The 25,766-nt window shown below is 49.3% G+C and overlaps 2 protein-coding genes across 3 annotated transcripts; one reads left to right on the top strand and one right to left on the bottom strand.

The window, feature by feature from the left end:
- The first annotated feature begins 3,457 nt into the window (after positions 1-3,457).
- Positions 3,458-8,660, top strand: LOC122387436 (checkpoint protein HUS1-like). Of its 2 annotated transcripts, XM_043377627.1 has the most exons (8): positions 3,476-3,668; positions 3,997-4,051; positions 4,716-4,820; positions 5,368-5,466; positions 5,661-5,770; positions 6,208-6,490; positions 6,778-6,900; positions 7,787-8,306. In XM_043377627.1, exons 3-8 carry the CDS (start codon positions 4,748-4,750, stop codon positions 7,870-7,872), a joined length of 774 nt encoding a protein of 257 aa, XP_043233562.1. In that variant the 5' UTR covers positions 3,476-3,668; positions 3,997-4,051; positions 4,716-4,747; the 3' UTR covers positions 7,873-8,306. The 2 variants fall into 2 exon arrangements, with proteins under 2 accessions (XP_043233563.1, XP_043233562.1); XM_043377628.1 differs by lacking the exon at positions 3,997-4,051 and having other exon boundaries at positions 3,458-3,668; positions 7,787-8,660.
- LOC122387447 lies at positions 8,608-24,799 on the bottom strand. Its single transcript, XM_043377641.1, has 18 exons — positions 24,778-24,799; positions 24,265-24,360; positions 23,304-23,418; positions 19,878-19,981; positions 19,432-19,599; positions 18,828-19,068; positions 18,366-18,483; positions 17,724-17,866; positions 17,487-17,543; positions 15,855-16,436; positions 14,929-14,936; positions 14,517-14,652; positions 13,861-14,032; positions 12,951-13,087; positions 11,101-11,335; positions 10,685-10,770; positions 10,354-10,415; positions 8,608-10,088 (listed from the first exon to the last, which is right to left on the bottom strand). The coding sequence occupies exons 1-18, from the start codon at positions 24,797-24,799 to the stop codon at positions 9,976-9,978; spliced, it is 2,595 nt and encodes an 864-aa protein (XP_043233576.1). The 3' UTR covers positions 8,608-9,975.
- Between the last annotated feature and the right edge of the window lie 967 nt (positions 24,800-25,766).

Raw genomic sequence — 25,766 nt, 5'->3', positions numbered from 1 at the left:
CGGACCCCTGTGATTGGGAGCATCGACATTTTGGGTGAGCACGTCCCTGGGAAGCATTAGATTTTGGCAGGCGATATATGTGCACTACGCATAATTACGAAAAATAGGAATACGAATACCTACGAAGTTACGAATACGAAAACGGATACGAAAATGGATACGACAATTACGAAAATACGAAGTTATTTACGAAACGGGAAACCGATCAAAGAATAGTTGATAGCTATGAATCTCGGACATTGCCTTTTTACGATAAAAAAGGTGTTTGTTTTCAATCGTTCCTCGATAAATGCCCACGGTCACGGTCACGGTCACTGAAGGGGCCGGAATGGGGCCCGATACCCAGCTAACAATTTGCCGTTGTTACAACGTCGTTTAAACGTTGTCAAATGGTTACCACAACGTTCCGATTCATCGTTGTGACAACGTAATTTTGTAGACTCCAGACAACGGCGTGACAACGTCATCCGACCATGCATTTGATTGTCGTCACAACGTTTCTGTAACGTGACCGTGACGTCCCAAAACCGTTCTCACAACGTCCCGCCAACGTTATGTAATGTTTTCTGTAACGTGCCAACAGTGTTTCTGGAACATTGTCACCACGTTTCCACAACGTGACTACCACGAGTTTAGTACGCTTTGGCAACGTCTCTGCGACGTTTCTGAACGTTTTTATCACGTGCGCACCACGTTGTCGCTACTTCGTATTGCCGTCCCTGCGACCCTGAGTAAATGTTCTAAACATTTTCGCAACGTCCTCTCAACGTGTTCGCAACATACTCGGAATGTGTTTCCGACGCTCGCTTCCCGTTCTCTAGACTTGTAAAAAAGGCATGTAAGAAGTGTATATTTCAATACATCACACAGGTCAATTTACAAAAAAAAAAAAAAAAACGACAGCGGCGGCATCGGTGATGGGCATGGGGCCCAGGGGCGCCCCCATGGGGGCGTGGGACGGAATGGGTTCTACCGGCTCTAGCGCTAGCCGCTAGCACGCCAGAACTGGTGGAAGTTCACTTCTTCACTAACCCTCGCTGATCACTCGGCGGACCGTTAGGCACCGACTCATTTGCGGCCTCGATTTCCCTAGGCAGCTGGCAGTGCCTGACCAGACGGTCTGCGCGCCCCCCGTTCCGGTCGCAGCTTCCGAACAGCCACTTCGCTACCGCCTTGCCGACAGTAGGCCTGGCGCCTGCCACAAGGCGCGCTGCCGAGTTGCAGGACGTCTGCGGGAAGACATGAGGGAAAATCAGACATTCAATTCATGAAAAAAATCACAAAAATACCTGCACCAGTCTTCCCGTAACAGTGCGACAGGCTAGATCGAACATGTCAACACCTTAGAGGCTAGAGCTACTCGTACAATGAACTATAGCCTAGACCGCACGATATTACAAGGCACAATCTTGCAAATGCTACTCGTAAATGGTACTTTCACTTACCAGTCAAAGCAATAATCACATCAAACGCAGACAACTGGCGCTATCTTTCATCTTCCAGCTATCTCAACCGCGCCCGCCGCCGGCCCTCACTGCTCGCTCGCGCCGCGCAGACTGCGGCTCGGCCGGCTGGCTCTGAACGCCGGCCGGTGACACTGACGTCACGTCCCCTCCGGCGAGGTCAGGGCGATCCACCGCTCGACACTGGCGGCCGGCGTGGCTCACTGGCAGCCGCGGATAACAGCCGCGTCTACATAGGGATAGTTGCAAGCCTCTAGCTCCGCCTGTGATGTTGCAAAACATGCCAATGACGCTTTGTAATTAACACAATGATCTCATCTAAATATACGAAAAGTACTGCACTAAAATTATCGCAGAAGAAGTGAGCAACAGCCCCGACAAAAATGCTATGTAACCGGGCATATTGTTTGGGTGGCAGGGAGCCGGATTTGTGCCGGACTTGGCGGTCCGAAACCATAGTAACTCCGGAGCGCTACGGCAAAGACTGGCTTACCGGAGTCACCATCACCCGCCTTTTACCGGAGTCACCCACCCGCCTTCCAACTATATGTTATATGGTATATATATATATATATATATATATATATATATAATATATATATATATATATATATATATATATATATATAATATATATATATATATATATATATATATATATATATATATATATATATATATATATATAAATATATATATATATATATATATATATATATATATATATATATATATATATATATATATATATATATATATATATATTTTTATATTAGAGGTATCAGAATTTACTTGTAAAAACACCGCTAATTATTCAGTACCTATAATGTCAAGGTTGTGACAAACCGTTTTAACAACGTGTTGGCGACCACCAGCTGACAACGTGAACAGTCTTAGTGTTAAAACATGTCAAATTTAACGATGAAAACTGAAAATGCGCGTTGAAAGTCAAAGGAAATGCAATATATGGCCTTATATGTCACCATGCATTATCAAAATATAATGCTGCAAGTGCGCGGTTGCTGCAACGTACCAATAAAACGTTGTCACAACGTTTTACCACAACTGTCGGACCAAACCATGGCTTCACAACGTTCAGAACGTTGCTACAACGTAATTAAAACGTAATTTCGTAACTTGCCTAAACACGACGTTGTGACAACGTTGTACTAACGTTTCCTGTTAGCTGGGTAGGCCCTTATCGCTTGGAAGTTATTCAGAGCTGCGACAATCTTGAGCTGCGAATTGTGATAGCAGCGTAGAGTCTTGAAAGTACCGCGCATCGGTGCGTCGGATCCATCAAGCCCAGCCAAAAGAAGGGTGCTAAAATTGAGTTACCGAACCGATTGAGTCCCACATGACTATTGTTTGCCCCAAGCCCATTTTTTCCGCTCCGTTCCGTTTCTTGCATATTTTGGAGGAGCATCACACGGCACGCGTTATTAAACGGCACTGTCAATCGTCAAACAGGATTGGTTGGATAAGGATTTACATGTTAGTTGTGAGTAGAGACAGTTCGTGTTAAAGGTTTTTAATGGAAGATTTGACAGTGCCTTTCTTGCGAATACGGCAACGCAAAGATGGGAATCCCGATCCTCCGTCAGCGTCCATGAGTCAAACCCGCAGGCGGGTGCCAGTCATCATAGGCCAAGTGAGCCTGCAAATCACGAGGAGCGAACCGTCTATTATCCAGGACAAGAAAAGAAGTCCTGACAAAAGAGGTGGTCGGCCGGATAGAATCGAGTCGGCCGGCTGATGAATATAAGTGATAAGTGATGTGTGATGGCATTTATATCGTACCTACATACAGCCTGGGACCTGCAATATCAGATACGCAGTGCGAGTGCCCAAAAATTGATACACAATGTATGATGCAAGATCCAAAGTTCCTTTGCACCAAGTGCTATGTTTCGATGGAGGGAAACCTTTATTATTTGGTAGCATTATATGGAAGCAATGAGCTTCTCAAAATCACGCGGCGCTAGGAAGTCAAAGTGGCCCACGCGAGAGAAAATACTAATAGGCTGCGCCTTGGGCGCCGCCGTGCTGTTGGACGTGGACGACGACTGATTTTTGCGGATTGTTAGGGTACCTATTTGATTTTTATTATCAATCACTCTGCTGCTTCAAGAGGATCAGAATTCGGATTCAGTATGAAGTTTCGTGGCAAAATATGTGAGCAAGCCTGCATAAAGCAGTTTACATGTAAGTCAAAGTTGAAGTGGTCATTTTAATAATTTGAACACCCTGATCAGTGATCCCAATCTGTATATTTTCTTAAATTGATCTTAATCTTCAGTCAATTCATAATGGTTGCAAATCTCATCACAGTTGAAGACCTTTAGCAGGTGCCCATGGATTTTGCTAGGGGATATTGAAAGTGGTGTAGTGCAGGTTTTGCATGAAAAAAGTGATGATACAAAAAAAAAACACCATGCAACCTTCTTACAATAAGAATAACAGTAAAGGACAGTAATTTTTAAGTCGCACCACTCTCGTCTCCTGCAGTACCGATTTTCATTCTGCCCAGCAGAGAAGTATGCTGATGCTGCAGATCAAGATGATGTCACACATGCAATGACGCAATGGTGTGGGCGGAACTAGCAGGCGAAGTAGCACTGTGCATACTTGCTGCAGCATATTTCACTTTTACTGCGCAGCTGAATGGTGCTCTGGTTAGGGCAGGCTGGTTAATTGTGAGAATGACATCACTCTATGGCTTAGCAGCTTGATTGACTTTTTAACCCTGCTGATATGCTCTGCATTCTGCACAGGATGCTTATTGTCATGTGAGGCCGCCTTTGTTCCCTGCTTGTGAACATGTTTTACCATGGCTTATCAAGGGTTTTAAGGGATTGGCAATTTCTGCCATGGCAACTTGTTCTGCCAGCTTCTTCCAGCACTTGAGGAAAATAATTTCTTACATTTAAGGGTAGTTATGGTGCCATGGCTTTCACTGTTCCAGAGCTGTTCTAGTCTAAAGGTGCCTATGATTGCCTATTTCAATGAAAATCAAAGATAACTGCATGCTGCAGAATGCAATAGACTAAAATTTTATAGATGCATGCCTGAACATGCCTGAAATAAGTGTTGACTACATTACTCCATGGGACAGAGAGAAACATTAATTGAGTTTAATGTCAGCAGACAATGTATTATGTAGTGCCATCACCATTTTTTTTTCAGATCAGCTAGATAGCTTCTCAGCTGGTATAGGTATGCCTAATATTACTTTTTATTTCTTTTCCCCAGCTATAATAAGCACTCTGGCAAAGCTGGCAAAGATGTGCACCCTGAGGATAACCTCCTCTCATCTCTACTTTGTGGTCATGGAAGCAACCCTCAGCTCTACTCCAGGTGGGTATGCCTAGGCACAGTATACAGAGAAGGCACAGTATACTGTACCTTCTCTGCTCATGTCTCACTTGATGAGCTTTTCATCTTTACCTTTAAGAGAAGTTTAAGACCAAGCAAAGGGACTGTGCTTTCTGACTGATTAATATATGGTATGTAATTTGTATCAGGATTCAGGTATTTTTTGGATTGTTAAAAAACAATAATTGAACAACATGTACCTAGAATTATTGCTTTTGTGCCCTGTCGTATGTTGTTGTTTTGGGTCAACTGTGCCTTTTTACTGAGGAATATACTGATGAGAAGGTGTGTTGTAAATGGCATAATAACGATGATCGACACGCCCACTGGGTGGCATCAAAAAGGTCTGAAATGTCCCGCTGCTCTTGAGCCAACGTAGGTAACTCATGAACATCGACGATACGCTCGCATTGCGGCGGCAGCCGCGACAGGGTGCGTCAATATCAACAAAATATCCCTATTTATGAATGTTTGACACATTGCGTCTCTGCCTTGTGCCAATTTTATCGCCGCCAGCTCTTTGTTTCAGGATTGTGGTGCGAGCTTCAGCAAGGGCATTTCTTCAACGAGTTCAACATGGAAGGAGTCTCTCCTGAACACAATGAAATATATCTGGAACTGAAACCAGGTACATGGTAATCGTGAACTATACTTAATATGATTGGTAGCAGCACAAGGAAGATCAGCAATCTAATGCAATTTTTGACATGGTTGCAATCGGAATTTACAGGTGACAACTCTTTTTACCCTTTGCAAAGGAGGTATTTGATGTTGCATAGGACACCTATGCATTTTACTTTACATTTTTCCTGTTATTTTCAGATAACTTGGCCAGAACTCTGAGCATTCTCAAATCAAGTGCGGCCGTCCGATCGCTAAAAATCAAGCTCACCAAGAAACACTCTGCTTGTCTTACGTTCGAAATCGAGTCGGTACGTATTATTCCGTATCTGCTGATAATTTGTCAGGCTGTTGAAATGAATATGACTTCAGATGACACAGTATGAGAGCCTCTATATATTCATATCACAATCTCTCGAACGCGCTAGGGTGGAGACCACCAAGCAGTGGGGATAGGCGCAACACACTGTGTCCTATCGCTCCGTCAGTTTCGGGACTGGTACGCTCCAACTCTGTGCTACCTTGCTTGACCCCTTTCATCTCTCTCTCTCTCTCTCTCTCTCTCTCTCTCTCTCTCTCTCTCTCTCTCTCTCTCTCTCTCTCTCTCTCTCTCTCTCTCTCTCTCTCTCTCTCTCTCTCTCTCTCTCTCATCCCCCTCTCTCTTTTTCTCTTCTCTCTTTCTCTCTCCCAGCAGCCGTCCCAGACCACTTGCACTGAATACACTCCCCCCTCTCCTCCCCGCCCACAGCCGTCGCAGACGTCTCTGAGCCGTCTCTGTACCCACGACATCCCTGTGACGGTGCTACCGCGCCGTCTGTGGGCCGGTCTTGCCGAGCCGCGCCTGCCTCAGTTCAGCGTCAGTCTCGACCTGCCGGCGCTGCGCCTGCTGCGGCCCGTGGTGGAGCGGATGCGAGCCATCGGACCGCGACTGACCGTCTCTGCCAGCCGCTCCGGCCGCTTCGTACTGCGGGTCGAGTCGGATCAGGCGGTGGTGGCCACTCACTTTGGCCAGCTGAGGACGCACCCGGCCGGTGAGGAAGGTTATGGGTTACGGAGGGAAAGGACGTCACACTCACAGGCCAGTTAGAGGGGGATGGGACGTTGTGGGCGGTTAGATAAGTCGGATAATTGATTAAATGTAGGGGTGCTGAATGCTAACCAGTCGTTCAACAAAGTTATGACTGATACATGATGATCGATGTACGATAGCATCGTTGATGCGCCTTGACAATCGAACAAATTAAGATAATGATCCTGATGTTGGCGGTGGTAGCGATGGGGATCGTGAAGATGACGATGAGAATGCTCTATTCGCCAGGTGACGAGCCGACCGACGACGACGATGTCGACTCGGAGCACATGTTTGACGTCCAGGTGGAGATCAAGCCGTTCTCCATGTTCCTGGCTGGCGACCAGTTCCACCCGGCGCGCGCCGTCTGCAGTGAGTACCGTCTGTTCCCCGTCTCCTCAGTCCTGTTCTTATCAGTGGTTTAGTACTTACCATGCGTTTGTGCCGTGTACCTGTAGCAGTACCCCGTATCAGTAACCTTTCCCCAGCACACAGTAGCACAGCTCGATGTGCTGGAACCATGTGCTGGTTTCCTGTGCTGGTAGCTGCAGTAATTGTACGCCGTACCAGACAGTTTATACCCACTACCCAGTATCGCGTACAAGCACCGGTACCAGTTGTGGGGCTAATGCCATACTCTGGTACCCGTTACCACGTACCATTTTCTTTGAGCTGGTACTCGACTCGTATCCTGCCCCGTTACCATGGACCCGTAGCCTACGCTGGCTGTGGACTTGTGGAGTACAGTACTGTAGCGGGTCTGTCGGCCCTGCACCCAGTCCTCCCTCGGGCCTCGATATCAGTCTGACATTCGGTCAGACGGACGCCATGTCCCAGTCTGACAGCTGACACTGTCGATCTCCTCACCCTCCGCTCAAGAATTTAGCTCGGGTCGTCCGCTTCGTAGGTTTGGACTGTTTTTGAGTGCAGAAACTCATCAGGCAGGTATCGCCAGCAGCGGAGGATATGCCTTGGAAACCTAATTATATTTCCGTGATCATGGCGTATTTTCATCCGTCTCTTATGCATGTGGCTTCATATCACCGGCGGCCGCCGGCTCTTACCTTTGCCCGTGCTTCCGGACGGCATCCTGGAAACTGATGGAATGAACAGAATATGATCAGTGACACTTTTCCTGGTGATTATTTGACTGATTTCTCAGCATCCTCTAATCACATTTGTTTAAAGATCTACCTGTAACTATATCTTAACTACTTCGGTTAGTGGGTCAATCTTCTGATTATGGGTGCATTTTCAGATCTGGTTGAGGACCGAATGCTGCATCTGTTTCTCATTCACGACGACATCACGCTACAGTACTTCATCCCCGCTTGTAGTTCGTGAATCGTCCGCTGGTGGCGCCACAGTCGCGCCCTTTCGTCGCTCCTTTACTCGACACTCGACAGGGATCTAAACTCGGAATCATAATGGTTGTGGCAAGCTGTAGTCAATAGACATCCAACGACAGCGTATGGTCGAATATATCTCAGACGTCTCCTTGTTCAGCCGCTATTCCAGCACTGGCCGGTGACGATTGTGTCTTGGATGCTGACGTTTAAGTCCTGCATTCACGCAATATGCGAACTGCAGTCTGTTTCGGGCTGGTGTGGGGAACAGAGCGGTCTTCAGGCTATTACATTCATCCGTAGGGCGATAAGTGGATATGAATCAAGGCCGGTTCGCCAGAAGAATCGTGAACAAGGGACCTGACGGTATGTGAGGGACTCAGTTGTGTTGCACTGCAGACTTGTAGGCTGTGATATGATGCTAAGACATCCTGCCTTGTTGTTGCCTATGTGTATTTTCTGGCATATCCTATGATATGCCGTTTTTTTACATTGATAGTGCTCTGTTATGTTACCGTCTATCGTTGTTCTTTGCCTTTTTTTTGTCTTCTCTTATTTATGATGCAACAATTAGTAAGGTTACATGATAGCAGATGGTACTGCGCATCGGCATGTTTTCTGCATTGATTTACCACTCACGCTTTTCGGTGTTGGATGCTAAGACAACACTTCGCCGGCGTTCAGGTTGTCGTGGATTTAGCCTTTCGATCTCCTGATCTGCCTTTCAAAGCCGTTTGTGGAGGAGATGTGTGTATTGACAGTCATGATAAATCACGATGTTAACAATTTTTGAAACACAAGACGGACGCTGTGTTCGGCAAGGCACTGTTAGCGAGGTACATATTTATTATTTATACCATTTTCGCGCGATATTATACTAATAGCATCAAACAGATAATGTTAGGAAAGGGTGCCCCTCAAACTGTCCATTACTAGAGCTCTGTGCAACGTTCGAGCTTTCTTCGCATTGTCTTATGCAGATATCTGTTCATCGTAACATAAACGACCCACTGCATCACTGCACGTCATATCACAACAGAAAGCTCCTCCGTTGCTCTACACATTCACATCACAAAGGTTACATAGTAGGCCAAGGCCGCTCTTCTGTTATAGGGGAGGGATAAAACATACGTATAGGATATAGGAAAGACTGGACAACCAACGTGACCATAATGTAATTCGCCAGACGTTAGACCTCTGACCGCTCCCCCGGCGACGGATGGGGCGGGCCGGAGGGTGGCCATCCCAGACTATAGACAGTAGACACATGCAGGCACACAGACGGAGCTCTGCTGGCTCAGCTTAATTGAATATATACGTGCAACAGCTGTGCTTGTTTCGCATCGACAGCGGCGTATTTTCGCGACAAGTCGTAGGTGCGTCGATCCAGAGTTATGGCGCATGCCTGGCCGGGTGCTGGGTCGTCCGCCACCGACACGGTGATCCTCAAACCTCCGTGCCCGCTGTGAGGCAGGGGTAAGGCGCCCATCGCGGGTAGTCGGCCGACCGCAGTATCACAGCAATGTTCCCACTTGCAGCGACGCCGGACGAGATCGATCCTAGCAGCTTCAGAGAGTAACGCGTAATCTTCGAGCCGTACCCGAATCCAACAGCTCTATTCGTTGCTTAGCCTCATCCCCATTGCGCAAATCCATTCCCACTGCCCTAACTGCTCAAACCCAGTCCCTATTTTCACCGCCTGTAGACCAAGTGACGACTTTGTCCATTGTCAGGCCACACTACATCTATGGATAAATATGCAGATACACCGCGCTACGATACGTAAGGCATAAGGACGGTGTGCACAAGGCTCTCGAGCTCTCTATCTCCCTACCCTGTTCACAACATGGGCGCATCTCGTGAGGTGTGGTGCGGGCCCGATAAAAGAACAGCCCCGGTTACTGAATTCGGACCTGAGGGGAGCGGTCAACTATTCAGGCCCTGTAAGGCATTGCGCCTACAAGAACGGTCGCAGGGGCGTGCAATCCCGTGCCGCTAAAATCATTGCTTCCACAATTTTCTGAATTCGACCTTTCTTTGTTATTCTTCTCGATACTGGGTCTGGAGCTGACGCCTTGCGTTATTCCTCGTTGTTGCGAGCCTAGAACCTTCCCCCGGACCTTCCTCCGGGGGAACATTCGCAGGCGACCACCTTTTTCCAGATGAGTTCCTCGGTCAGAGGGGACGGCCGGACCGAGTACACGTCGCCGTCACCTGTTGACGGTAGGGGTGGGGGAGGAGGGCGTTAGAGGTGCGGGTGCGCGCCCGAGCGGTACAGCACCGTGAACAGGGGCGCTACAACGCTATTTTGTAGGATAGCTGGTGATATATCTTACCCAAAAATGACTGCTGATTAGGTTTTACCAACATCGGAAAAGTTTCAATCGTTGATGGGAGGCCACTTTTTGCAACCTTCACATCATGGTGTCACGTTATCTCGGTGTCTTATTTACGTCGCGGTGTCTGATGTGCTACTCACGCATCAGCAGCAGGGGTGTGTTCATGCCGCCGGCGTCCTCCTTGACGGCCATCTCCACGATCCTGTCGGGAAGGCGGGGAGGGGTGCGGGTTACATGTGCCCGGGGATGACAGGTCACAAGTGCGAGAGGAGAGACGTTGCAGGTCACGGGCTCAGCGTGTAGCAGTTCAGTAGTGGGTTTCACATCCCACAAGCTGCGCCGACTCATCGTTATGACTGGGGCTACTCCTTCGGCCGCTGACTACTCGGCACGGACCGTTGCTGAGGTTTTACCAGTGATCCCGTCGCCTCCCTCCCCGTTACCGCCCCCACCGCTCGGTACCCTTCTCACCGTCTGCAGATGTCGTTATCGTTCAGTTCCATGCCGGGCGCGCCAGACACCTCCGCCAGCTCCCCGGTGGCCAGAAGGGCGTGCACCTGTTGTTGGAACGGCAGACGACGTGGCTTGGTCAGAGCTGTCAGTCACCACGCAACACGGGGGGGGGGGGGGGGGAGAAGGAGAGCTGGAGACTCCAAAGTAATTTCATGAATGAATTATTTTTTTTTTAGCATTTATACATAGTCTGATGATGTTTATGACTTTCCTTTTTATCCTCCCAGCATCCCAGTTCAGGTCCCATAAAGTCGCTAACCAAGCAGTCCCAAATTAGACAATTCTCTGACAGTCTCACTCTCCACCGAGCGCTGCTGTCAGTGGCGGCTGTGCGCCTCTTCAACAAACCCTGCCCTCCTCAGTCCGCCGCTCACCTGAGTGAAGGCCTGTACGAACTTGTCGAGCGCCTCGTCCCGTCTGGTCTTGAGCAGCGCGCTGGCCACCTTTCCCAGCAGCACCATGCTCTGGTTCTTCATGGCGACGTCGCCCTCCCAGCTGTAGACGGTGAAGTTGTTGGCGATGCGGACTGCCTCCTCCAGCACGCCGGGTATCATGTCCGGCTGCAGCGGCATCATCAAGTTGAAGCCGCCGCGACGCTCGATCCAGCGCCTGTGAGACGGAGGCGCGGCGTTATCTCCTTTCCATGGGGCGCGACGCTTATTCAGCCGAAGCTGTCTGAATTACATAAGCAGTGTTCTCTGGTTTAAACAAATACAGGGTGGGGCGTAAGTTCTGTTACAAATCTTTAGGGCTGATGTTAATGACCTTTTGACCCAAATTAATTTATCGCAAGTACCTTGTTAAAAACGCCTGTAAATTGTGAGCATTTTTTGAAAGTATCAAATTCGTGCTATTGTTGTTCTCATTTTTATGCATATTTGAAACGCAGAGGGTATTTGTCTCTCCGGTGCTATCTGAGCTTATTTTCTTAAAGTGTTTTCCGGAATGAAGATTTCATATGATAAACTTAAGAGGGAATTCGTGATCAATCAATTTTTGAAGGGAAAGACAAACTCACAGATTCATCATGCAGGAAAGGAAATGAAACTCAACCGGATGTTCATAAAGCGAACGCTGGACAGGTTCCAGGAAACCAAGTCAACGGAAGACCGACCGCGCTCTGGGAGGCCGCGATCTTGCCGCACTCCGGTGGCAATCAAAAAAATTAGGGACAAAATCCGCAGGAATCCACGCCAGTCTATGCGGAAGATGGCAAGAGAACAAGTGATGTCCTCAAGAACAATGAGACGGCTGGTGACTGGCGACTTACAGATGCGTCCCTTCAAGCTGCAGTCGAGACAGCTGCTCGGCGCAGCAACGAAGGCCAAACGGCTGGCACGAGCCAAACTCCTGCGCGGGAAGCTTCGTGAGGGCACTCTGAGAAACATTGTCTTCAGCGATGAGAAGCTGTTTACCGTCCAAGCTTTCTTTAACCAGCAAAATGACCGAGTCCTCTCATGTAACCGCCAGAGCATCCCGGAGGACCACGGAAGAGTCTTCCGAACACAGAAGCCGGCTTCAGTGATGGTCTGGGCTGCAGTGAGTGAATCGGGCAAGTCACCACTGGTTTTTGTCCCACAAGGAGTGAAGATCAACCGCGAAGTTTACATCCGGGACATCCTAGAGGCTAGTCTGAAACCGTGGGCCGCAAACCACTTCCGTGATCTACACTGGACGTTCCAGCAAGACGGCGCTACCAGTCACACTGCGCGAGAGACCCAACAGTGGTGCCAAAACAACTGCCCGGGGTTCATCACCAAGGAGGAATGGCCGCCCTCATCGCCTGACCTGAACCTGCTCGACTACTCCCTGTGGTCTGTGCTTGAGAGCAAGGTGTGCTCAGTGCCTCACAGGAGTATTGACCATCTCAAGCGTGATCTCGTGCGCGCGTGGCAGAGGATCCCAGATGACGTCGTGTTCGCCGCCGTAGGGGACTTCCGCCGGAGACTGACGGCGACTGTGCAGGCCAAGGGTGGCCATTTCGAGTGAAACTCGGACAGTCTGGTGGCAGTGGTGCCATGAACCTGTGCTGAAAGTTTAATGCAAATATAAGCATTACTTTTGAAAATATTTAGTTATCGAAGCGAAGGTGTTTGCTGGGCAGTGTCATAGCTCCTTTCCTTCTACGTCATATCTTTTTGTCTAGCGTTTTTTTTTGGGGGGGGGGAAAGAGGGGGAGCGGATAAAGCGAATTTATGTATGTATGTATTCACGCATGACTCACTCCATTGCTTTGTCGAACTCGTAGGGTAGTCGGAACATAAACAATGCCGACTCAATATCGACGCCGGAGCTGAACTGCTTGATCATGCTTCTGACGTTGGCCACAAAGTCATCGCTGACTTCCTCATAACCAGGAATCTGCAACACATTGGAGAGACAAGGTTAGTTGGTTTGCTGGTTGGTAATTTTCTATTGTCAGAGGAGGTAGGTAATTGGTCATTAGTGCCGCAATGTGATTGAAACATGAATTTGCTACATCTTCAGTGCGCGCACTATATTTCGAAAATATGCTCGCACATTCACACTGGATAATGTAACTACATGTTAAACTCACAATTACAAAGGCCCGATTTACTCTACTTCAGTTGATCCCAACTGTTGTCTGTTGTTCTTTCGTGCATGAGCGGCGAGCGCAGACCTCTGCCGCTGGCCTAGTTATAACCCTGCCGCTAGATGGCAGCAGCGCGCGCGCCTGGAAGATATACTGTGCCGCAACACTAGACGGCCGGGAACGGCGGCACGACCGACAGCGGGAGAGTGCCACAACGATTTTCGAAATTGATGGACGCTAGAGCGGTGATTGAATGGTGATGCCGCTCATTACATTACGCTATATTTGATATGTTTATTAAAACAATAAAATCGACCAGAGGCCAGTTTTACCAACAGAAAAATAGCCGCCTGCCGGAATTTTTTGCCTTAAGACCGCTTTACATACAGAGCGTAAGCGCAATGGACATGTAAGCGGATGGGGCTTTACCGTATACGCTATGTATGTGAAGCGGTCTTTAGACAAAAAATTCCGGCAGGCGGCTATTTTTCTGTTGGTAAAACTGGCCTCAGCTCTACATCGTACTTAGTAGTTGCGTCCCTCGTTCTACACAAAATTACGCATCCGTTGCCTTACTGACCTCCTGAACCGGCGATGTGCGCCACAGCAGCGCCTTGACGAACCGACGGAAGTTATCGTTAAACGTCTCGGGGAAGCAGCCCGGCAGACGCAGACCCCGGTAATCAGCGCGTGCCACGTACGACATGACTGTGCCGAAGAACAGCTGAATCCGCACCAGGGGAGCCATCATGCTGCGAATCACAGGCGGGGTACAGTCCGACCGGGGTAGTATGGGAGTACCTACGAAATAAGTCTCGGGCGCCTTTCGATCCATTTGTTGAAGGCAGAGTTTGAATATTTGCGGTCGGCGGCGGCAGATTCTTATGTTACTTTATTCATAGATACATGTGAAATTTTACTTGCTAAGCGCTGATAACTTGTTGAATGATTCAAGATGAAACATCGTAGGAGCCTGTAAGTCGAATATTTGTAAGTCGAGCTAAGGTATTAGTTTGTCACGACTCACGACTTCCCCCTCCCAGGCTCTCTTGGATCCAATTCAGTCGCCCGGGTCGGGGGTATGTAATGCATGCCATCCATGTCGCTGAGGTGAACCCACATGTCCGTCTTGTGAGCGGGACCCATGTCGCAGATATAGACTCATCTGCTCTGGCTGGAAATTATACCGCTGATATAGACCCATATTCCGGGACCCTTGCCTCTGAATGGACTTACGTGCTGGGGTGGTAGCCCATGCCGCCCATGCCGCCGCCCATGCCGCCGCCCATGCCGTCATTCCGGAACTGGTCCTTGTCCGGACTCCAGGTGGGCTTGTCGCCGCTGTATTCCATGCTGTCCATGCTGCCAGAGCCTGCTGACAGCAACGGCAGACTCGTGACAGATTATTGACAGGACGGCTGTCAGGGTGTGCTCACTGACAGCCGGCAGGTGACTGCTAGGTCAGATTTTCTCTACATGGAACTATATCTCTATTGAAGCAAAGTGACCTCAGCAATCTACATGTAGGCTGAAGAATACAACTCAAATCGCTTCCTTGTTGCAATTTAATAATTAAGAACGCTGTTTTTAATAAAATATGCTGCAACGCGTCATCTATCGTCACATCACACGCTGAAGTAATGCTTACCGTCGTCACTGTCCATGTTGTCGAGGAAGCGGGAAGAGAGACTCATTAGCGCATGGTTATTGATCAGTGACATTCACTTCAGTCCGCAAATAAGAACATGTTTTCTGCAAATAACTGCGTACAAAGTTATAAATGTTTTAATGCCGTAATCCACTTGTCCTTCACAGAAGTCACGTGCATCGCTGGGGCATTGCTGTGTGAGTGTTGCTATCCAAAAGTTGTTTGTTTGAAGCACACCGAACGCATGCAGACACAGCAAGCCAAAGCGTCAAGCACTCAGCCTCATCACAGAGCTTTGGTAACGCCTTCCGTCCATTCGGGGTATCCAAGGCACGAACTCTCGTGCCAGTTTCGAGCAATGCGAGGATGTAAAGAAAGGTTGAAAAATATACTCCTAACTACTCTGCCCCTACCCACATCCGGCAAAATGCAACCGAAGCCACCTTAAAATTTCGTTTTTATTTTTATTGGTGCCATAAGATTTTATTGCTGCTTTGCCCCGTAACACAAATCATCATCAAATAGGAGCGTTAGGAGAACGCGATGTCTGCCGAGCTCAATGTCGGTCTCGGTGGTAATTTGCCGGATTGGCTCTGGGACCCTTAAAAAATGGCTACGGTGCTGTATCGGCGGTGAGCTGTGCCTTTAAAGGTCGTTTTTGCGGATCTATTTTATAATTGGCCTTTTGTTAGTTTTGGCCTTTTGTAGGTAATTGGCCTTTTGTGCCGTTGCTATTATTTTTCTTGACTTTATATATCAGTTCTATCAATATGGTGCGCAAAGGTACGTGCCTAGTTTATCAAAGCTCAAATACTTTTACATTTCCACAGAACTACCTGATGCATGAATCTAGAACCGTTGTCTCGACCAATCTAGTTAAATGTTTACACGAACTTAGTTGACTTTTGCTAGTCCACTTTACTTACCTTGGATATATATCTGGAATTGGAGCAAAACGTTTCTTCCTTTTCAATGTCAGTGGACTGGCATCACCACCGTCGCCAGTGTAGTCTACCAAGCTATCAGGGTAGTCGCTGTAGTCGTATGAACCATATCCACTTCCGTAATAGTCGTATGAACCATATCCGCTTCCGTAATAGTCGTATGAATCGGATCCGCTTCCGTAATCGTAGTCTGAACCTGAACCGCTGCCATAGTAGTCATATCCTCCCGAGCCACTTCCAGAATAGGAATAGTCGTAATCTCCTGAACCGCTGCCATAAAATTCGTAATCTCTTGGAAAAGAGTAAGAATAGTCGTAGTCTCCCGAACCGCTTCCAGAATAATCATAATCGTAACCTGAACCGCTTCCATAATAGTCGTATCCTCTTGAGCCACCAGCCGAATAGCCGTACCCTCCTGAATAGTCATAGTCTCTTGGGCCGGGTGACGAGTAGTCGAAGCTTCCTGAGCCACCTGCTGTGTGGAAGCTCCAGGAGTCGCCGCCGGGGTAGCCGCCGCCGGGGTAGCCGCCGCTGGGGTAGCCGCCGCTGGGGTAGCCGCCGCCGCTGTAACCGGGAACCACGTCACCTATCGGCACCCGGCGGTGCCCCCGTCCCTAGCCAGACACTGTTGGCAGGATGTGCGATGAATGTGGAACATGCTGCTGTTAGTGTTGGTACCCTGCGGCATGGGTGTCAACGAGCATAGTGCTGTCTGGGGGATAGGAAGGGGTGGCCTTTACGCTGTACTTGCTGACTTTAGAACTGTTGTTTCGCGTCACTTACAAGCACGGAAGCTTAATGATGCAAAATCGGTCCGCATTTTAGTGGTGATCAATGTGAAAATGAGGTCATGCGATCAATATCGAGCCCTCCCTCTATTTGGAACCTGGGACATACGCTTATTTTTGTATTGTGCTACCTTATGTCTTTGTCGAACGTTAACTTTTAATGGAAACTGACTTCAACTGGCCGCGGTCGCTCCCACCGACCGCGGAGCATCCCTGTCGGGAGTCTCATGTATCGAGCGCCTGAGCGACTCGAACCCGGGCTCTGGCCACCGGGAGTCCGACGCTCTACTAACTGAACTACATATGGGAGCAGCTAACCAGTAACCATGCTGATTGCAGTTAACGTCCACCACATAGTAGGTATAGCAGAAACAGCTCACCGATATCAGCACTTCTTTACTTGAAAATTTCAGAGTTCCGGAACCTGTTTGGCAACTATCCAATATCTCTGCTTGCGCAGCAGAAACTGATGACATATAACTGACGGCATAAGGATGGGAACAGGGACAACAGAGCGGGCGAAGCGGCCGGGAATAAAGCAGAGCAGGCCAGTCTCCACATACCTACCCGATCTCATTTACGAGATAAAGGAGCGTTCCTACAACAGTTAGAGCTACTTCAGCCTCACACTATATTTTACTCATGACTGTATTGCGTGGTGCGTACTGCTTAGCACAGCCGCTGTCAACAAACAGCCAATATATCGTATGCCTTGTGTCTTTCTGGTGCGGTGTGTGTTTGTATGTTGTAATTTTGTAAGCGACGGTAGCCAAAGAACGGTCAAACAGTACCACCAATTGATCAGTACCTCCGTGCCGTTACTCACCCAAAGCTGCCGTCGTACCCACCGCTTCCCTCGTGGCTGTTGGGCGTGCCGCCAACCCTGTTAGCGCAGAGGAGGGACCGCGGGTCAGACACCAACACCGGCGGGAGAGGATCTCAATTTATCAGCACACGATTTTTTCAGAGTCGGATGAAGGGAAGCAGTGAAGACACGTAGGCAAGCACATTTGAACCTCTAGAGGCACATGGTCTAGCAGCTGGTTCATGACCGCGTCCTCACCCAGGAATGTGCGAGAACATGGACATGTCTCCGTGGATGATGGTGCTGAGGATGGTGCGCAGGCTGCCCTTCTGCTGCAGCATCTGGCCGATGGTGGAGGCCAGCGTGCTCAGAAGGCGCAGCTGGTCGTACTCAAACTCAGACTGAAACACACAAGGACGGTGATACATTTTGTTAGACACATTTTGTTAGACAGTAAGTGTAGCCGACCGCTGCGAGCTGATCCGAATTTCAGTGGACACACTTGACAAAGTAAAAAAGCAAAGTTACCAAAAAAAAGCTAGATCGTAGCTCATATTACGCTGGAGCAAAATTGACTTCTTGTAAGCTTTCTTATGCACATTGATACACACTCCTAGTTGTATCTTGTTTCAAAATATTGATATTCACTTTGTTCATACGCCTTCTTGCATTTAGAATGGAAATTCAAACGCCTTTCAAATATCTCGTTGCGATTTACTTGCACCCTCACTCCCACCTAGGTTATCTGGAGTCCCGACGTTTCAACACCGGCCCTGACTTTCTCACCCTCGCACCCTTCCTGACTCTATGTCAGAGTAACTCCATCCACCACCTTCATAGAATCACCCTGATATCCTCACACACATCATGCCCACCCGGGGCCCTGACACTCTGGCTCACCTCGGCGGAGACACCGCTGATCACCTCGCCAGCACCGACCAGGCCCTGCGAGAGACGGTTCAGCACAGAGTGCTCCCAGGAGAGGCCGTGGTAGAGCAGATCGGACACCCCGTCACAGCTGCAGGTACCGAAACGGACGGCGGTGGTTAGTTTCACTCGTTATCACATAGTTTTGATGCCACATTGGGCTGGCTTATACTTACCATATGTCCGCTTTGTCCTTCAAGTCCAATACTACGTGTACGATTCGTATCTGCTTTCTTATTATTTTTTTACGGAATGCACGCACAGAAGGGAGCAATGAAAATGGTGGCTATCTGTCGTATTTTGTTAATGCATTTCCCCTAATTTGATACGATGTAGAGCCCCGGATTGACCTCACAGGGTCAGGTCTCAAAACGATCTAATACGGGGTCATGCTCTCGACTGATCTCACACGAGGCCATGTCGTCCCGAACTGACCTGCCGATGTCCTGGAGCCGGTTGGCCTCCGCCTGGATGGCGTGCGACAGACTCACGGCCTTCACCATGTCCAGGCGCTGGCTGGCGCTGAGCATGTAGGCGGGCGGCAGCTGCTGGATCTCGGCAGTGGCGGCGCGCAGCTGGATGATGTTTGAGGGCATGGACGAATAGCTGTGGTGGAGCGCGACCAGCGAGACGCCGGGCTCGGGCGTGCCGTACACGTAACACTGGCCGGCATCAGCTGTCCGGAAGACGGAGGGCAGGGTGGGCTCAGCGGGCCTGTTTTAAACTGCTCGTCATATTAGAGGGTGAGTTTTATTTTACGGAACTGGTCAGTTCGCGGCGAGCTGTGCTGTTTGCTGTACTCGTCTATAGGATGACCCTTGCAGTCAATTAAACAGATCCAAAGGAGCCGAAGACATAATAAATCATTTCATCATACCTCCGGCCTGGTGTATCACAGTTTAAGCGGAGGAATAGTTCACCGAACTTCCACAAACCAAACTCGGACCTTGTCATTGTTATCTATACCAGCTATCTGTAACATCGGGAGCATTTTCATTTCTCTATTCCGTCTCTCCCCATGCAGTCACCGCTTCCGTACTTTGGCAGGGACTCCGGACGCGGATGCCGACGGCGTTGTTGCCCCTCTGGGTGTCCGTGATCTCTCCGAGCGGGTCCACGCTGATCACGATGATGCCGTCCCCACACTGGTGCTCGGGCAGCTTCAGCTGGGTGAGAGTCAGTTCCACAGACGAACCGGCCTCGATCGCTGGCGGAGCGAGGCAGAGTGTCAGGAAGGGAAAGAGGGAGTTAAGCAGGGAGGGAGGACAGTCGTGTGACTTTGACAGGTTATAACAAACGTGATCTGTGCCTGACTGGTATTATGCGCATTTATGCGGCTTTTGTTTTTGACGAGTACCGATTTTTCCCGAAGTGAGACTCTAATGAAACATGACGAGCGTATTAGTTTAACGACTTGCAGTATTTATATGATTAAAAACAGCCGACGGTCGTTGTTTTCTCAGTGGTGGCGAAGTGAGCATGTACCTGGGCTGCCGGGCCGAGTCCGGTTGATGATGTTGTCGATGCTGATCATGACGTCTCCGGGTGAAGGCATCAGCTCGAATGTGGACATGTTGAGCGGCACAATTCTGTGAGCAGGGTACGCGCAGCGTCAGATGGGAAACGAAGCATCACAAGACAAAGTTTGCTCACGCTGTTTTGCTTATTCCTGCTGTCCGCGACGCAACATTTGACCCAGAGGATCGCTGATGCTTCGCACTGCTCTTGGTGCCTAAAGCCGCCAAAATAAAGGTCACCTGACATTAGGGCCTGTTCGGATAATCGTGAAAATTTCCCAGTTCTAGCCAGGTTTTTGTTATCTACCGTCGCTTTTCGGGAGCAGCAGAAGGCGTTGGAAGTGTGACCATAGGCGGCGGAACGGGGAGGGCACCGGGACACCGTGCCCCCCCTTTGATTTTGGCATTTTAACATTAGCCCTATGGGCGTTGCATGGAAAGAATGGGACCAAAAGTCGGCAGTGCCCCCCCCCCTTAATTGAAGGTGTCCCTTAATTGAAGGTACTGAGTGTGACCGACCATTTTCAATTCTCCATCCTATCTTTCAGGTCAAGGGTTTTGGCAACAGAGCGACGCATTGGACACTAGGCAGTGGGCAGCCGTTTAAAAATGTTAAAACATATAGAAAAAGCTAAATGAATAATGGCTTCCTATATCACTGTCTTTTTTTAGGTTAAACGTGTGCTAAATTGATCAATTGATTACATTTATCGTGTTGGGTTCGTGTTCTGTCGCGTTCGGGAGCGAAGCATTTAATTTCTCAAGAGTGTTGTCGGTGCTCATGTAAGGCCATCATTAACATTTCTGCTCCTTCAGCCTAACAATGGCGTGACCCATTGGACTCGAGGGCCCACTGCTGTCCATTTATTCACCGTCTCCATGGCAACTGCACACCAATGGTGCCCACTCCAGCCCATCGACGTGCACCTCCACTGTTCATCATCGCCTGTAGGCCGCGACCGCACGGCCAGCATTGTTCGCCGGGCCGCCGTCCGCCTGTGACGTCACACTAGTTATGTGTGACGTCATCAACGGGCGGCAGGCGGCGAGTTCTGCGAACGGGCACCCCGTCGCCATGGATACGCGTTCACCGACGTTCGTTTTGGAACAGCACCACAGGTGGGCTACAGAATATGTACGGGTGGTGGTCAGAGGCCATTCTTATAAAGAAAAAGGACGGAGGGACGGAAGGAAAAAAAGAACTCAATGAATTAAACGATTCCGTCCTTATTGGTTATCATAAAGGTTCCGTCCCTCTACCCCTCCCCCTTCGTTGTTTTGCTAGGATGCGTTTTTCGTCTAAATGATCAAGAGCTTTAGTAAATGAAACAGGAATTATTTCCTGCAATATTTTCTTATAAATTTCGTCACAAAGAAGGCAATAAGACTAAGAAAATACTGTGTGATCGCTATATAGGTATAATAAAATGAGAACCTGCAATTATTTGGGATCATATTTGAATTTTTATGGGACCGGGGGCTGTTGTCTGCTACGATACATAGCCTTGGCTACGATCAAGGATAATAAAGATAGGCGAAGTATGTAATATGTTGTAGTCTTTCCTGCTAAGCTGAAACCCACCAAAGATTGTTTTTGCGTACAAATGTGGTAATGCCTATGTCTTACTCAGTGATAGGGTGTCTAATAAGCGGCAAGGGAACAACGTAGACACCCTGAGTTAGCGTGGCGGCTCGGGACAGGCGGTAGAGATAAAAGAGGAGGGGATACTGATAAGGCATCTTATCGCTCTAGGGGACGACGCGGCGAGCGGCGAACGCGCGCGGCGGCTCGGGATGAAAGGGAGGGAGAGAGGGAAGGAGTAGGTAGAGAGAGAGAGACGGGGGCGCAGGTGTTGTTTTGACGAACTGACGCTAAAGAGGGGGGAGGGGGAGCGGGGGGAGAAATGGCCTGTGGATGTCTGTGTGGGGACAGCGAGGACAGTCCAGCGAGAGCGCTTGAGCCTGGAGGAGTGTATACGAATTTCTCTGCGTGCGTCGTGCGAACAATAACTTTAAGTGCTAACGAGAAGTTGTAGTGCCACGTGACTCAGACCTTCAACCGTGATACCAGTCGAGGCGCCACTCGCCAGAGGACACAGGACACAGGCCAGGTGAGGGTGGAGCTACTGGGAGGCAGTTGCAAACAGTAAACACCTACCACTTACTGGATATTGCATCTCAAGGTGTCCAATCCTGCCTGTTAATGTGTATGCCCGATAAACAACGATAGCTGCAGAACGATAAGGTGGCGGTCTATAGGTACTTGGTCTGCATGTCAAATCGACTAATTTTCGTGTGAAATAACTCCCGACCAATGTCATACAGTTCACATATCGATTAGCATGCAGCCTGAAACACATTTCGCACAAGCTGCTCTCGCAACCATCTAAATATCGTATCAATGCCGTAAAAAAGCGCTGCTGAAGAGCAGCGCTATTTCTGATGCGTTATTTTTCACGAATAACGCAAAGTCTTACGTCACCAGAGGCGTCTTTGTCTCTTTATGATACGGAAACGCGTCCTTTTGGGTGGGGGTAGCGTCAATCTGGCTTCGTTCTTTTAACAGGTTCCGTCTTTCGTCTTCGTCCTTTTATGATAACCAAATTCCGTCTAATCTCAGAAATGACGGAGCGTCCCTCCGTTCTTTTCTTTATAAGAATGGCCACAATACGCCTTTCTGATGCGTCATTTCCAGTGAAGTGCTGCGGCTCCCTGTATTTTGCATGGCAATCCGATGAATAATAGACTGTTATCAACGGCTCCAAATTATTGCACACGAAACTGACTGATAAAAGTCGTCAATGACATGGTTGTCTGTGTGAGGTCTATGATACGTAAAGCGGCCATGTCATGGCATTATCGTACTGAATGTTGCTGTTAAATCGGATGACTGAATAGTGAATATACACTGACACTGAGGGTGCCACAACGCATTTCCGTTCCCATCCATTACATATGTCTGCATGTAAGCCGCAAACGACGTCTTGTATCGACGGCGGAAACTGGGGCAGTGGGGTGAAACTGGGACATTGGCGTGGGGTAGGTACTGGATTATTGATTGGGTAAGACGGGAACCGCTCATGGCGAGCTACCCTGTCGACTTACCAACCGCGCGAGGTGCAACCTGAAGTCTGTTTTTCGCTATAAATGCCCGAAAATATGATACTGAAGTCGCATCATCCTATCGATATTTGTTTGTTTATTGGAGCTTTAGGGACAGGGCGCGCCACCTCCCATCGGTATTTAACGTGAATCTCACGACGAACACCTAACAACACTTGGGGTGTGCAGACAGTGGCTAACTAAACAGTGGTGCGGTCGGACACTGTTGTCTGATGATATCTGATAGTCATTTCGCTGTTAAATTTTAAAGTCGTAACACAATATGACTTACGTGTTGTTGGAATGAAGGTAGTTGCGTTTGAAGTAGACCCAGATCCGGAGCGCGTCGGGGTCGGTTCGGGCCGACAGGGCCGAGCTGCCGTTGTTTCGAACCGCGATCCGGATGGCTGTAGTAGGCAGACCAAGCATGGGACCGGTCAGGCCTCGGACGGTCCACGCATTCAACGCAATTCGGTCAGGACTCAGACGATCCACGTAGACAACGCGGGTCGGTCAGGCCTCAGACGATCCACGCTCACCACGCGGGTTGGTCAGGACTCAGACGATCCACGCTCACCACGCGGGTTGGTCAGGCCTCAGACGATCCACGCTCACCACGCGGGTTGGTCAGGACTCAGACGATCCACGCTCACCACGCGGGTTGGTCAGGACTCAGACGATCCACGCCCACCACGCGGGTTGGTCAGGACTCAGACGATCCACGCTCACCACGCGGGTTGGTCAGGACTCAGACGATCCACGCTCACCACGCGGGTTGGTCAGGACTTAGACGATCCACGCTCACCACGCGGGTTGGTCAGGACTTAGACGATCCACGCTCACCACGCGGGTTGGTCAGGACTTAGACGATCTACATAGGCCACGCAGGGATCGGTCAGGACTCAGGCATGACAGAGACGGAACCGGTCAGGACTCGGACGATCCACGAAGGCCAAGCACGGGATTGGTCAGGACACGACGATCCACGTGGACCGCGGGGCCGGTCAGGGGAGGGTTGTACACTGTACAGTGAGGGATAGGTATGAATGGTGCTGGGAAGCCATGGCTATAGATAAAATTCCACCGCGGCCGGATTTGGTTAGATTAAATTGACGCAGACCTGACAAGCTGGTGCTAGCATTAGGCACATCTAACTAAGCATTCAAATGTTACGAAAAAACAAAAAAGTTTTAAGCCTAACATTTCCTAGCTCAATAACGATTTTACCGGGCCCGTAGATCGTCATGACTTACGGATGTTCATCGTCTCGTACGGATTGAAGACGAGCGCCCGGTAATTGTCCAGTCTCCATGAGGGGTCAGCGGTCACCTCTGGCACAAGGTCCACGCCTATGGAAACAGGTAAAAATCTCATTGGGAGCAGTGCAGAACCGCCTCAGCGGTCACACCTGAGTACAGCGGTCACCTCTGGCACCAGGTCCACGCCTGAGGAAACAGGCACAGCCAGAGGTCACCTGAGGGTCATCAGGTCCAGGTCTGTTGGAACAGTCTCATCTGTACGCTCCAGCCAGGCCCGGCCATCGATCTGTTACAGACACTCTATTGCAACTCAGTCACCTCACACTTCATTCCAATCCAGCCTCGTCCAGATACTCATCTTAAACCCATCAAAACTATCCGGAGTCCGGACACTCCTTTCGAACTCACATTCGTCCGGTGATCCCATTTCTCACTCACCAAGATCGTCGGGCCACTCTTTGCCCTCAACTCATTAATACACGTCTGGACACTCCATCCCCCACTCACCGGTCTCATCGGGGCACTCCATCATGGCCTTGATGTTGGTGTTGTCGACTGTATCCGAGCCGTTGAGCAGCGCGGCCCATAGGTAGATAGTGCCGCACCAGCCGTCCAGGTAGGCGCGCATACCACTCAGAGGAATGTCGTCCAGCTCAATCGAGCGGATCGCGAACAGGTTACTCTCCGTAAACTCTTCTGCAGAGAGAAAACACAGGTTACATTTGTAAAATGCGACATGGACCTAACAGTCATGTTTCTTTCCATATCGTTCTGTTTAGGGAAGTCACTTGTCAATCTAGAAGGGATCCTGTAGAATTCCATTTGAACATTTCGGTGCTCTTTTTATGCCAACATATCATTTTTTCATATTTCAGAAACAATCAATCAAGATAATTGTCCAGGATCCGCGGTTCGAAGATTGCCGCCCCGACCCCAGTCCGATTCTCGTGGCGTGTAATGCGATACAGCCTACCACCTCAGGCACATACCACTAGCGCCATCTATTAATAAAACTGGAAACTACGGAGGCAAGTTCCAACGAGGCTTGACATTCAATGGCACTTTTTACCACCGGCGATTGCCCCCAAAGGTGCCACCAGCGGCTGTGGGCTGCTTTTTCTGGAAAGCACACATAACCTCCATCCGTCATTAGGTTCGGCCGTTCGATGGCTCGGTCCCCCGGCTACCATTACAGCTCGCCTCGGTGTGTTCGCTACGGCCAGTAGGGGAAAGTGGGGTAAGACGAGCACCTTAACTTTGGAGCCATTTTTCGGCCGGTTAGAAACATCATAGAAACGGGAATTTGAGTAAAAACCTTTTTTTAGACATTTTACTTCCATTTGCCAGAAGATGAGACTTAGACCTGATTCAACAAATAAACTGCAGTTTTTTTTGCAAAACCTTGCAAAAACCCGTCTTACCCCACCCCATGGGGTAAGACGGTCACATGGGTACTGGGTAGGGCAAGACGGCCAGCTTCTTTCACCGACCAGCAC

Source organism: Amphibalanus amphitrite, unplaced genomic scaffold (genome assembly GCF_019059575.1).
Source record: "Amphibalanus amphitrite isolate SeventyFive unplaced genomic scaffold, NRLGWU_Aamphi_draft 000286F_arrow, whole genome shotgun sequence".
Taxonomy (NCBI): domain Eukaryota; kingdom Metazoa; phylum Arthropoda; class Thecostraca; order Balanomorpha; family Balanidae; genus Amphibalanus; species Amphibalanus amphitrite.
This window is presented reverse-complemented; position numbering and strand designations above follow the sequence as displayed.